Consider the following 14,875-nt stretch of genomic DNA (forward strand, 5'->3'; position numbering starts at 1 on the left):
TTGACCAAGGCATCAGTAACTAACAGACTGTTTTTCGTAACCCTGGCAGTCTCTAACCACCGAGGTTATTTCTTGCTAATATTTTCTGGTTGAGTGCTCTGTACGAAGGTCAGAAGGCTGTATGTAGGGATACACCATTCATCACACAAATGTTCGGGGGGGGAGGTTGTGCTATACATCATATCTACTTGTTTACAGGGAGGGGGAGAGAGAGCATATGGACTCAGCTACTACTTTTATATGGAACATATACAGTGGGTATAGATCACTGTTTCTTTCACCTCCCTAGGGTTCACTTGGCAAAGCCACTGACCAGCATCACTAAAACTCCCTCTCAAATGGGAATCACTGAGCGTTCTTCTCCCCTTCTCCCCTTACCATTCCACCTCCAGAGCGCTCACCCATGCGTTCCTTTAGAAAGCCAGCGCCAGCACACCAGAGGTGTGTCGTCGTGGCGATAGTGCTCGAGCAGCATGCATAATGTTCCCATGCTGCACAGTCAGATATGGCCATGTGCTTGTTTCTAATTACTCGCTAAGTGGTTCTCTATATCTCCCGCCCTTCATTACCTCTCTCCATAGGCACAATGTTATGATGAGGAGGGCTAGAGCCTCTCCAGAAAGTGATGGCATCCTTAGAAACACAGACACACCACTGGCCCTGCTTTAGTTCTGTGGGGGGGGGGGGGGGACATAATCCTGTGGTTGAAATATCACTCTCAAAACAATAGGGCATGGTCTTGAACAGCAAGAGGCCTCAATGTGTAGAGAGGGCTGTTTAGGCTTTTGCATCCTTAGCCGGTGGGATCTCCTACTTCTAAATTCCAATGACCAAGCAATTGGCTTTCGAACAAGCAGCAGCATCCAACAGACTAGCAACAGTCTGATTTTTAGTATAAGCTCTTATACAGACCCAAGGTTTTTTTTAAGGTCTTCATGACTTATCACCAACTACCACAAAATGATGTCAACTAACAAACGTATAAACTTCTTTCACTAGATGCACCATCATCAATATTTTCTATTGAAGCACAGCGTGTTTATTAGCTAGTCCTGGAATAGCATTTCCAGTGCAGCTGCTCCTAAAGTGCTGTGGTCAATCCAGCTGTCATTATACAAGTGCTTTGAAGGAGATAACATGTCATTTTAAAAGGAGAATCAAGATTTTATATACTTAACATTTATCAGAGCAAACCGCTCACTAATCAAAGCCATAGACTTTTTATGGTTGTCATGTAGATGTTTATAGTTGTCGTATGTTAATGTTCATAGAAAGCAATTTGAACTATGTTTGAAGAATTGATTCATGGTCAGTTCCTGTTCTTCTGTCTGTTGTCTTTAACCTAAAGTTAAACTGATAAATCATGGACATAGCCACTGGTACATTGTGGTACATTGCCATAGAAATCTGCAAATTATCCAACTCCTTGCCACTAATTACTAGGCTAACTCTGACAAGCTACAGTAACACATTTTAGCCAATGCATTTCAATTCCATCTCTGTCATAAATCACACTTTAAATGACTCTGAAGGGTTCGGGATGATACTGTATTTCTGTGATGAATTTGAAAATGCGTGGCTGAAAGAAGGGAAGTATGCCAAGGTTTCCCCTGTCTATTGTCCCACGTCAGTCTGAAGCTGCAGCTGCCTAATTGAAATCATTTATTTACTGGGGGAGCCCTCTAACTCCCTTCTCTAAATCTTTTGTAGGTAATTAGAGGGAAATACTTGGGCCTCAGAGCGACGAGAGGAGCACTGAGAATCACACACACACGTATGCCATGCACGTGCGCACACACACTTAGATTTACAAAGTCACACACTTTCGGAGGCACACATTCAGAAACATAATCACACAAATGCACAGTTTTTTTGTATCTCAAATTTACGCATACACTGACCTTTCCCCTCCCACTGTCTTTCTCATTCTCTCTGCCATTCTCCCCCATCAGGGATGAGAGACTGGGTAGAGCCACTGCCAATATATATGTAATGGACCTGGAGCATTTGACACTTTGAAATGAGGCCTGAGAGTGAGAAGAGGGAGAATTCACCTTTCATAGTCCAGTATGCTGCAAAACCAAGGGTTGAGCCTTTCTCCTTCTTTCTCTCTCTCCTCCCAGTCAAAACAAACATGGCAATTTTAGAGGTATATTTTGAAAGGATAAAACCTCTAATACCATTCATTGACACAATGAACAGGAAAGTGACAAAACAAATGCCATGATGATGGATTTTCTTGGTACATCTCTGGGCACAAGTCTCTGTAATTGAACAGACTGTTCTTTGTGTGGGCTTGTGTTTTTAGATATGGTTATATAACAGTACCTTTAAGGGGGGAGGACGAGCAGGGAATGAGCAAGCATGCAGAAATTTAGTTGATTCCCCGTGCTCTCACAGATCTTGACAAGCCTTTTCAAGATCGTAAGCCTATGTTTGGGCAGATGCTGAAATGTGCCGCCATGGTTTTCCGATCCTATTGTTATTGAATGTGCTTTAATATTATGTTAAGCTTATTTACATATCATAAAGTGTAGGGCTTTGGTCGAAATGTTTTTCCATATATAGACAGACTAAAACCAACTACATATGCACTAAGCTTGTCTGATGCTGTAAGCACACTGTTTGATTAAACAGTGCTGAAATTACAACATTTCAGCCATTTGGTTTCTTACTTGTTACTTACTTGTTTCTGACTTAGAAGTTCTGTTACCGAAATCCGTCATTTGTTTAGGAAAAACCTTGCCTATTCCCTCAACCCTTGCTCTCTTTACGTGAAATGTGTAAGCATCGCATGCTTGTGACCAATGGGGCCTGACCTTAATAGCCTATCGTAATCACACCAGTACAATGGTTATAACAAACTCCGAACACAGTAACAGATGACAGCAAAATGCATGCAGAGGATGTGAAAAAGAATGCCCCCAGCATTGCAATGTGAGCTAAACATAGCACTTGCTCTTGAGATGCGTTTTAAGGCTACGAATGCGAAAGTGAACTTATCATTTCCAAACGTTTAGGTCAGTTGTATGCTGCTTTGCGATTTATTAACCTCTCTAGGGTATGTGGGACGCTAGCGTCCCACCTGGCCAACATCCAGTGAGATTGCAGAGCACCAAATTCAAATACAGAAATACTCATTATCAAAATTCAGAAAAGATACAACTATTTTAAATTGGTTTAAAGATGAACTTCTTGTGAATCCAACCAAGGTGTCAGATTTCAAAAATGCTTTACGCCGAAAGCATACCGTACAATTATTTGAGAACATAACCCAGCAGACAAATCATTACAAACAGTAACCAGCCAAGTAGAAGAGTTACACAAGTCAGAAATATAGATAAAATTAATCACTTACCTTTGATGATCTTCATATGTTTGCACTCAGAAGACATTCATTAATTTAATAAATGTTCCTTTTGTTCGATATAGTCTCTCTTTATATCCGAAAACCTCAGTTTTGTTCGCACGTTTTCTTCAGTAATCCACAGGCTCAAACGCAGTCACAACAGGCAGACAAAAAAAATTCTAATTGTATCCGTAAAGTTCATAGAAACATGTCAAACGATGTTTATATCCTCAGGCTGTTTTTAGCCTAAATAATCGATAATATTTCAACCGGACAATAACGTTGTCAATATAAAAGGTAAACAAGAAAGGCACTCTCTCGGTCGCGCGCATGAAAAAGCTCTGTGACACGGCAGAGTCCACTCATTCAGACTGCTCTTACTCCCTCCTTTTTCAGAATACAAGCCTGAAACAATTTCTAAAGACTGTTGACATCTAATGGAAGGCATAGGAACTGCAATTTGAGTCCTAAATCAATGGAGACTGTAATGGCTTTGCATAGAAAACTACACACACACACACAAAAATCCTACTCCCTGAATGGAGGTTTTTGCCTGCCAAATCAGTTCTGTTATACCCACATACATTATTTTAACAGTTTTGGAAACTTTAGAGTGTTTACTATCCAAATATATTAATTATATGCATATCATATCTTCTGGGCCTGAGTAGAAGGCAGTTTAATTTGGGCAAAATTCCAAATGCTGCCTCCTACCCTAGAGAAGTTAAACAACAAGGCTTACATTTAAATAGGTACAATATTTTTTTCTGATGCATTTGCCAATATTCAATTCATACGCACACAACATATGAACAAAAACATTCACTGTGAAAGTTGATACATGCGAACCCTTCATATATAGGCTATGCGCAGCACCTGTCAAACTCCGACATTTCTCTCAACACACAGGGATGTCAATTCGCACGGGACCATTATTATCAGAGGGCTTTGGAGTTCCCAAAGGTAGGTTATTCTGTCTGGAATTGTTAATGTCCTGCCATGTACAAATTACTGACATGGCAGATTCGGATGGGACAAAAATTACAGATGTGGTGTTTTGTGCTTGTGCACAGAATTACATTCCTTGTCTCTGGTGCTGCTGCTGCTGCCTCCGCCATATTGTTCTCAATCCCAATATGCTGGTTAATTTTGCTATTATGCGCATAACAGAGAAATGCACCAATTCTATAGCGCACTGAAGATTGTTTCACAACCGAGGACAGTGACCATATCCAACACGGGAGAAAGCAAATTTGTTATAAAATAATATTACATTTATTAGTGTTGCACCATTTATTTGTACATAATATAACATTATTCAATTTCAGTGTCACATGTCTTAGAACAGGTTTTCCTAAACTGCGGTACGCAATGCCGTCCGGGATACGCCAAATTAAAATGTGATTCACATTTTCAAACTGTCCATTTATATTTTCCAACGGGGCTATACATTTGGGTGAGGTTTTTTTCTTACCTGAGTAGCTTTGTTTCACTGCAAAAAAATACAATTAAACCATTAGTGTTGAGCGAAATAACAACGCAATGTCAAATACATGTAGCCTAGTCAAATAATTAACATCCAGTCACATTAACCATTACACTCTCGTGGTAATTCCACTAATGGTCCGTCGGTAGCCAAACATAGCTGCTGCTCATTCCATTTGCTCGAAAATTGATAAATGGTTCAAAAAAGTTAGGCCTGCGTCCATAGAGACACATACCAGCTCTTCTGCTTCTACCAGCAGTACTACACCTGTGTCACGATCGTTATGAGAGACGGACCAAGGCGCAGCGTGAGTATAGTTCCACAACCAAGGGCTCTCTATGGTCAGGGTGTGACAGTCCCCCCTCCCCCCAAAGGTGCGGACTCCGGCCGCAAAACCTGAAACCAAATGGGGAGGGTAGGGGGGGTGATTCGTGTCAGTGGCGGCTCCGGTGCAGGTCGTAGCCCCCGCCCAGACCCCAGATCCGGCCATGGCGCCGGGCTGAACGCCGTGCCTGGACTGGGCACCGGCGCAGAGGAAGGCTCCTGCCCTGGAGCTGGACTGGACGCCTTGCCTGGAAGCTCCGGACCGTTGACCGGAGGCACTGGACTATGAATGCGCACTAGAGGCCTGGTGCGTGGAGCCGGCACAGGTGGTACCAGACTGGCGACACGCACTTCAGGGAGAGTGCGGGGAGTTGACAAAGGATGTACTGGACTGGGAAGGCGCACTGGAGGCCTGATGCGTGGAGTCGGCACAGGTTGGTGACACGCACTTCAGGAAGGGTACGGAGAGCTGGCACAGGACTCACCAAACTGCTGACAGGCTCTTCAGGTCGGATGCCATGCAGAACACACCTACATAACATTTCTCTCTCCTCTCTCTCCCAACTTCTCCATCGCCTGCCTCCCTGGCGGTCTCTGGCTCTGCCGCCAGCTCCATGTGCCTCCCCCCACAAAATAATCATGGTTTCCTTTGCAGCAACCTGACGACACGCTCCTCATGGCGAGTGCGAGGAAACGGCACAGGACATACCGGGCTGGGGAGGCGCCCTGGAGATCTGGTGCGTGGAGCCGGCACAGATGGCACCGGACTGATGACCCGCTCTTCAGGCCGCCTGCGCTGCTGCCTACTTCTTGCTAACCCCTCTCTCCGGTATCCTTCCTCACATTGTTCCATCGACTCCCAGGCGGGCTCTGGCACACCCCTGGTCCCCGGCGTCGTCGCTGTCCTTCCATGCTCCTTGGCAACTCCCAGCAAGGAAGGGTCTCGTGTCCTCCCATGATTTCCTCCCATGTCCAAAACACCTTCTCCTTCATGGCACGTTGCTTGGTACTTGCGTGTTAGGATATTCTGTCACGATCGTTATGAGAGACGGACCAAGGCATGAAACAAAAAAAAACAATAAAGAAACAACAAAACGTGAAGTCATGATGTGCACACAGGCAACTAAACACAAACAACATCCCACAAAACACAGGTGGGGAAATGGCTACCTAAATATGATCCCCAATCAGAGGCAACGATAAACAGCTGCCTCTAATTGGGAACCGCATTAGCACCAACATAGAAATAGACATACTAGAACACCCCCTAGTCACACCCTGACCTACTACACCATAGAGAACCAAGGGCTCTCTATGGTCAGGGCGTGACAACCTGCACCTATCGACGACAAGTTGTTCTGCATGCACGGGCAAATCCAATGCTAGCATCAGTTATTCTACGTTTGTTGTTAGCCCAGCTAGCATGGACACTGACAGTTGTGAATCTGATGCAGCCGAAGATCTACTGCTCCCTTACCCGGGAAAACACCAAACAACAGTACTTTCTCACAACTTGATGAAACCTTCACTCTTGCGCAGACATTTAGAAACAAAACATGCCAATTTGAAAAATAAGCCACAGGAGTTTTTTGAGCGAGAATGAAGACTTTTGACTAGTAAGACACGGATTACGGATAGGCGGGACAGTTGCATCCCACTTGGGCAAAAAACAGGGAAAATGCAGCGCGGCAAATTCAAAAAAATTATATAAAATCAAACTTTCATTAAATCCCAAATATAAGATACTCAATTTTAAGCTCCACTCGTTGTGAATCCAGCCAACATGTCAGATTTAAAAAATGCTTTTTGGCGAAAGCATAAGAAGCTATTATCTGATGATAGCACCAGCAGTAAACAAAGGGGGAAGCATATTTCAACCCTGCAGGCGCTACACAAAACGCAGAAATTAAATATAAAACATGCGTTACCTTTGACAAGCTTCTTTTGTTGGCACTCCAATATGTCCCATAAACATCACAATTGGTCCTTTGTTCGATTAATTCCGACCATATATATCCAAAATGTCAATTTATTTGACGCGTTTGATCCTGAAAAAAACAGCTTCCAAAATGCGCAACTTCACTACAAAATATTTTAAAAGTTGCCTATAAACTGTCAAAATATTTCAAACTACTTTTGTAATACAACTTTAGGTATTTTTAAACATTAATAATCAATCAAATTCTAGACGGGTCTATCTGTGTTCAATACAGGAATGAAAACAAACCAGCGCTACTCCTCACGCCTTGCGCAACTCTCAACAGTGTTACCCAGTTCCTAGTTGGCCTACTTCTTCATTGCACAAAGGAATAACCTCAACCAAATTCCAAAGACTGGCGACATCCAGTGGAAGCGGTAGGAACTGATAACCAGTTCCTAAGAAATATTGTTTTCCAATGAGAACTAACTGAACAGACAGACCTAAAAAAAAAAAGAACATCTGAACGGTTAGTCCTCTGAGTTTTGCCTGCTACATAAGTTCTGTTATACTCACAGACATGATTCAAACAGTTTTAGAAACTTCAGTGTTTTCTATCCAAATCTATGAATAATATTCATATCTTATATTCTTGGCATGAGTAGCAGGAAGTTAAAATTGGGCACACTATTTATCCAAAAGTGAAAATTCTGCCCCCTAGCCCCAAGAGGTTAATTCTTCCTGCTGCTGCGGATATGGCTGGGACAATGCTGGGGGAAAAGGCCCAAAAAACTATACAGACAATACCCTTCATAAAACAACACTGTTTCACAGCGCATCAGTGACATGGCAGGAGATGTTTTGAAACAGTTACTGCTTCACATACAAGCCAGTGAATTCTATGCATTACAGCTGGATGAGTCAGCAGATGTGGCTGGTACGTTTACATTTATGGGGGGTCAATTAAGAAAGACATCCTCTTCTGGAAACCAGGACAACAGGAGAGGATATTTTTAAATTACTGGACATCTTTGTGACATCAAATGGACTTTGGTGGTCAAGATGTGTTGGTGTCTGTACTGATGGCACAAAAGCTATGACAGGGAAACATAGTGGAGTGTTAACGCACGTGCAAGCAGTTGCTCCCGACGCCACTTGGGTACACTGCAGCACCCACTGAGAGGCTCTTGCTGCCAAGGGAATGCCTGACAGCTTGAAAGATGTTTTGGACACTACTGTGAAAATGGTTAACTTGGTTCAAGCAAGGCCCCTGAACCCTCATGTATTTTCTGCACTATGCAATGATATGGGCAGCTACCATGTAACGCTTTTACAACATACAGAAGTGCGCTGGTTATCAAGGGGCAAAGTATTGACACGTTTTTTTAATTGAGAGACGAGATTAAAGTTTTCTTTACTGACCATAATTTTCACCTGTCTGACCGCTTGCATTATGACGAGTTTCTCACACGACTGGCCTATCTGGGTGATTTTTTTCTCTCGCCTGAATGATCTGAATCTAGGATTACAGGGACTTTCCGCAACTATATTTAATGCAGGACAAAATTGAAGCCATGACTAAGAAGTTGAGCTCTTCTCTGACTGCATTAACAAGGACAACACACAGGGTTTTCCATCATTGTATGATTTTTTTGTGTGTGTGCCAATGAACTCAAGCTTACAGACAATGTCAAATGTGATATAGCGATGCACCTGAGTGAGTGGGTGCGCAATTACGCAGGTACTTTCCAGAAACCGATGACACAAACAACTAGTTTCGTTATCCCTTTCCTGTCCTCCCTCCAGTCCACTTACCGATATCTGAACAAGAGACCCTCATCGAAATTGCAACAAGCGGTTCTGTGAAAATGGAATTGAATCAGAAGCCACTGACAGATTTCTGTATTGGGCTGCGCTCAGAGTATCCTGCCTTGGCAAATTGCACTGTTAAGACTCTGATGCCCTTTGTAACCACGTACCTATGTGAGTGAGAGTGGATTCTCAGCCCTCACTAGCATAAAAACTACATACAGGCACAGACTGTGTGTGGAAAAGGATTTAAGACTGAGACTGTCTCCAACATAACCCAACATTGCAAAGTAATGTGCATCTTTTCAAGCACACCCTTCTCATTAACCTGGGGTGAGTTATTCACAATTTCCAATGAACAAATCGACAGATGGTGTGATCAGAAACTGACGTACCTTCAACCTAGTTCAGCTTGTATCTCTTTGGCAGTTATCCTTGGTTCTGTTTCTACCATTCGCACTAACCTTCTGTTCAATCTGGGGTCAATATTCCTCTTGCGGCCGCGCCCAGGGAGGTTGGCTACAGTTCCATGGACCTTAAAGTTCTTAATATTTGCAACTGTTGTCACAGGAACATCAAGCTGCTAGGAGATGGTCTTGTGGACTTTACATTTACCACGCTTGTCTATTATTTTCTTTCTAATCTCCTCAGACAAATCTCTGTTTTGCTTTCTCTGGCCCATGTTCAGTGTGGTGCACACAATGATACCAAACAGCTCAGTGACTACTTTTCTCCATTTAAATAGGCTGACTGACTGATTACAAGATTGGAGATGTGTGATACTAATTAAAGAAAATAATTAGTTTGAAATATCACTATAATCCAATTTATTTATTATATTGTGTGTCCAGGCCATTTTAGAATATCTTTGTAGAATAAGCAATAATGAATCTCTTTTAACATATTTTTTGCTTTATTCTATGACATACCAAAGGCATGCAAGTATACACAATTAAATATATTTTCATTTCATCACTTTTCAGAAGGAATGAAGCATTATTTCAATGAGCTGTCAGGGTACCAACAAATTTGAGCACTTCTGTATGTAAGATGGCTAAATAAAGAGCAAATTGACTGATTATTATTGGTATTATTGGTCCTAAAACAGCTTTTTGTCACTGTCACAATCCGGCTCGTGGGAAAACTCACACTCATTCTTATGTTTAATACATGTATAGTGTGTGTGTGGCAAGCTTACAATGTTGGCAAAAAACGACATTTGAGAGTGTGCTGACCCAGGTGCTAGAGGGGGTACGCAGCTGGAGGTTGAATGTTTGAAGGGGTACGGGACTATAAAACGTTTGGGAACCACTGTCTTAGAGTGATGGACTGCGACATCCCTGTGGCCTCCTCAATAAATGAGTCCACTGAGACCGGTGCGAATCAGATAGCTGTCTTCTGCAACATAAAGAAATAAAAGCAATCTTGGTCGACCAAGCTGAGAGCTGTTTCTTAGAGCAGGAGTTTTCAAAGTTTTCTCGCCCAGGCAAACCAGCAACTCAGGGACCCCCATCATACTGTATGTTAGCAAAAAATGTTTGTCTTATCATGGGAAATGATACTGGCAAGTAGAAGTAATTAAAATGTTTAAATGAATAGACTTGGTAGACAGTTTTGATTTTTATGACCTCCACAGCGCATTGGAAGAGGAATTTGCTCTAGGAGCACCGTACTACTATGGCTGACCCTGTAAAACAACACATTTCATTGCACCTATCGGGTGTATGTGACAATAACTCATCTATATCTATGTCCTCCACCTGTCTATGGTTTGAAGGCTGTCGTTTTGGAACAGTCAGTCAAGATGTCCATTGTCTTGTTTTTTTCATTAGTGTGATTGTGTTTCACTGTATCATGTTTTTAAATACAGGTATATTCAGGTATGACTAGAAGCACAGAACACTTAAAGTACCTCTGTGTTTTCCCCTAGAGAATTAAACGTGTTCAGGCAACAAGGCTACCATTCATATTAGCCTTAATTGGCCTTTAGCAGAATGAGGATTTCTCATACATTATGCCATTACAAATCTACTGCTAGACTAGGCTTTATGTAAAAGTAGGTGAAAGGGGATGTGTAAATGTCTCCTTGTGATATTTGCTGTTTTTTCATGAGAGGAATGAGCACTGTAGTACTTTGTTTGTATACTTTGCACTGAGAGAGGTTTTTCTGGGGGAAACAGAGTATTATTATTATTATTAGTTGGGGACCCGGAGTGGCGCAGGGGTGTAAGACACATCTCAGTGCTAGAGGCGTCACTACAGACCCTGGTTCGATTCCAGGCTGTATCACAACTGGCCGTGATTGGCAGTGCCATAGGGTGGCGCACAATTGGCCCAGCGTCGTCTGGATTAGGGTTTGGCCGGGGTAGGCCGTCATTGTAAATATGAATTTGTTCTTAACTGACTTGCCTAGGTAAATGGTAAGGTTAAAATAAAATTGCCTTGAGGTAATTTTGTTTTTTTGTGGGAGGAATAAGTGATTCAGAGCTTTATGTACTTTGATGAAGTAAAGTACTTGTTTTCAAGGTGGAGGCTTCACTGCTAATTCCTGGAATCTGTGGTCTCAGGAAGAGAGGTCTCTGTCCAGACTGTGTGTCTGCTGTGTCCAGTAGGAGTTCCAGGTCATGGCCACTCACTCCTGACCTTTCACCCTGGACACAGCCTGTCCTGTCCACTTCACTAATGTCTCTCTATATACACACACACACACACACACACACACACCAGCTCTGATTCCGCATTCCTGTCTCCACGCTGTGTTTCAGTTTGTGTTGCCCTTCCCCGCTCTGTGGAGGGAAAGGGAGGGGGTTAGAAGTCTAGTAGTGCCCAGGGACCATTCTCAGTGCTCAGTCCAATAGAAGGCAGCTGCACTGACTAACAGCAACGGCCCCAACGCTGCGACTAACACCCCCCACTAGGACAGGAAGGAAAGGGTGACACTAACAACAAAAGGTAAAAAAACACACAGAGGAGAGCAGAGCAGCCCTTTGTTTCAGGGGGAACTTACACAGTAAAGCCTCCACAATGGACAGAACACCACCGGGAGAGAGCTTATATTGTAGTTTTAGGAGGGTGAACCCTGAGGCTGTTGTTTTCCAGTAGTAGTGTAGTTCTGTTGGTGGAAACATAATGGCATGCTGGGCGACCGTGTGCTACCTCTGAGCAGGAGATGAAGACAAGCTGCAGCCTGGAGGAGAAACACACACAGCGCCTTGGTCAGGGGAAGAGGGGGAGCACCGATAAGGAGAAAAGAGGAGCAAAGACAGGAGAAGAACAAAGAGAGACTTTGACAAGAGTAGAGGATGAGGTAAGACTTACAGTAGGAAGTAAGAGACAGAGGAGCAGAGCGTGTAGTTTCAGAGAAGAGGAGTTGTAGCAGCGACGCAAATGAGAAGACTGAGGGGAGGCCCTCTTTGGGGAAGAGAAACAAACGATTTGGTAGGAGAGGCCAGAAGAGGGTGAGAGAGAGGAGGGTAGCATGAGGCTCCTCCACAGCTGTCTGTTTGTTTATGAAAGGTGAGTTTGTTCATGCCTGTCAGCCAACCATGTGGGTATTCACAGCTGAGGAGCCTGCAGATGTATGTAGGGAGGGGGCACAGAGGCTCAGAGGGGTGACAGTGGGTGGAGGTGAAGCAGTAGTAGTCCCTGACAAGCGGTGGTGCGTTAGGTTGACTACTTCCCTTAAAGAGATGCGGTAGACAGACCTACTTTGTTTTCTTGACCAGTCTACCTAGTTTTAATTTATTCAGCCCATCAGTTGTTTTATTTTCGTACTTTGTCAAAAAAAATGTTTTTCTTTCACGTTTTTAGTGGGGGAATTTGTTTTTGTTAAGGTCTGTCGTCTAATAACTGCTGCAGTGATCTTTCTATTTTACGGCACCGTTAAGCTACACAAGCTGGATTTGTTTCGTATTGTACAGGCTAAATGAGGAGGGCTTTGTGTGAATGGTAATGAAGATGATTATTTCCTATCTCTATGTCTTTGTCCCTAGGACATGGCCTGTTATTGGTTGTGCATCAGATTTATCCTGTAGGATGTCACAGATTCCTTCCTTATCCCCCTTATCAGAGGTTGTCTTTCATAAACGCTTTTAGAAGTATTGTACTTTTATCTGTGTTTGCTCTTTCTGTAAAACAATCATGCTATAATTCATTAATTAAACTGTCAAAAAGGCTTTTGAATTATACAGAGTATAGATAAATCAGACCGCAAACCCTTTTCGGGAAATACCAAAAATATTGGCATTATTGTGTATTTTAATATCTAAATATACACTGAGTGTACAAAACATTTGGGGCACTTTCTAATATGTATTTGCACCCTCTTACCCTCAGAAAAGCCTCAATTTGTCTGGGTGTGGACCCTACAAGGTGTCGAAAGCGTTCCACAGGGATGTGGGCCCATGTTGACTCCAATTTTTGTAATTGTTTTATTTCACCTTTATTTAACCAGGTAGGCAAGTTGAGAACAAGTTCTCATTTACAATTGCGAACTGGCCAAGATAAAGCAAAGCAGTTCGACACATACAACAACACAGAGTTACACATGGAGTAAAACAAACATACAGTCAATAATACAGTAGAAAAACAAGTATATATACAATGTGAGTAAATGAGGTGAGATAAGGGAGGTAAACGCAAAAAAAAAAAAGGCCATGGTGTCGAAGTAAATACAATATAGCAAGTAAAACACTGGAATGGTAGATTTGCAGTGGAATAATGTGCAAGGTAGAGATAGAAATAATAGGGTGCAAAGGAGAAAAATAACTAAATAAATACAGTAGGGGGAGAGGTAGTTGTTTGGGCTAAATTATAGATGGTTTATGTACAGGTGCAGTAATCTGTGAGCTGCTCTGACAGCTGGTGCTGAAAGCTAGTGAGGGAGATAAGTGTCTCCAGTTTCAGAGATTTTTGTAGTTCACTCCAGTAATTGGCAGCAGAGAACTAGAAGGAGAGGCGGCCAAAGGAATAATTGGTTTTGGGGGTGACCAGAGAGATATACCTGCTGGAGCGCGTGCTACAGGTGGGTGCTGATATGGTGACCAGCGAGCTGAGATAAGGGGGGACTTTACCTAGCAGGGTCTTGTAGATGACCTGGAGCCAGTGGGTTTGGCGACGAGTATGAAGCGAGGGCCAACCAACGAGAGCGTACAGGTCGCAGTGGTGGGTAGTATATGGGGCTTTGGTGACAAAACGGATGGCACTGTGATAGACTGCATCCAATTTATTGAGTAGGGTATTGGAGGCTATTTTGTAAATGACATCGCCGAAGTTGAGGATCGGTAGGATGGTCAGTTTTACAAGGGTATGTTAGGCAGCATGAGTGAAGGATGCTTTGTTGCGAAATAGGAAGCCGATTCTAGATTTAACTTTGGATTGGAGATGTTTGATGTGAGTCTGGAAGGAGAGTTTACTGTCTAACCAGACACCTAGGTATTTGTAGTTGTCCACATATTCTAAGTCAGAACCGTCCAGAGTAGTGATGTTGGAGGGGCAGGCAGGTGCAGGCAGCGATCGGTTGAAGTTTTACTTGTATTTAAGAGCAATTGGAGACCACGGAAGGAGTTGTATGGCATTGAAGCTCATCTGGAGGGTTGTTAACACAGTGTCCAAAGAAGGGCCAGAAGTATACAGAATGGTGTCGTCTGCGTAGAGGTGGATCAGAGACTCACCAGCAGCAAGAGCGACATCATTGATGTATACAGAGAAGAGAGTCGGTCCAAGAATTTAACCCTGTGGCACCCCAATAGAGACTGCCAGAGGCCCGGACAACAGGCACTCCGATTTGACACACTGAACTCTATTAGAGAAGTAGTTGGGGAACTAGACCAGGCAATCATTTGAGAAACCAAGGCTGTCGAGTCTGCCGATGAGAATGTGGTGATTGACAGAGTCGAAAGCCTTGGCCAGGTCAATAAATACGGCTGCACAGTATTGTTTCTTATCGATGGCGGATAAGATATCATTTAGGACCTTGAGCGTTGCTGAG

The 14,875-nt window shown here is 43.1% G+C and overlaps 1 protein-coding gene across 2 annotated transcripts in view; it reads left to right on the plus strand.

Annotated features, from left to right (window-relative positions):
* Positions 1-14,875, plus strand: part of LOC139388696 (colorectal mutant cancer protein-like) — a 135,075-nt gene that overhangs the window by 4,700 nt on the left and 115,500 nt on the right. The window contains exon 1 of one of the 2 annotated variants that reach the window (XM_071135545.1): positions 11,867-12,193. The exons of the other annotated variant lie outside the window; for it this stretch is intronic. Within the exon in view, the coding sequence (XP_070991646.1) occupies positions 12,056-12,193 (138 nt within the window). The 5' untranslated portion in view covers positions 11,867-12,055. Of the gene's footprint in view, positions 1-11,866; positions 12,194-14,875 lie in introns of those variants that run through there. 2 annotated transcript variants of the gene reach the window in all.

This window comes from Oncorhynchus clarkii, chromosome 29 (genome assembly GCF_045791955.1).
Source record: "Oncorhynchus clarkii lewisi isolate Uvic-CL-2024 chromosome 29, UVic_Ocla_1.0, whole genome shotgun sequence".
Classification (NCBI taxonomy): domain Eukaryota; kingdom Metazoa; phylum Chordata; class Actinopteri; order Salmoniformes; family Salmonidae; genus Oncorhynchus; species Oncorhynchus clarkii.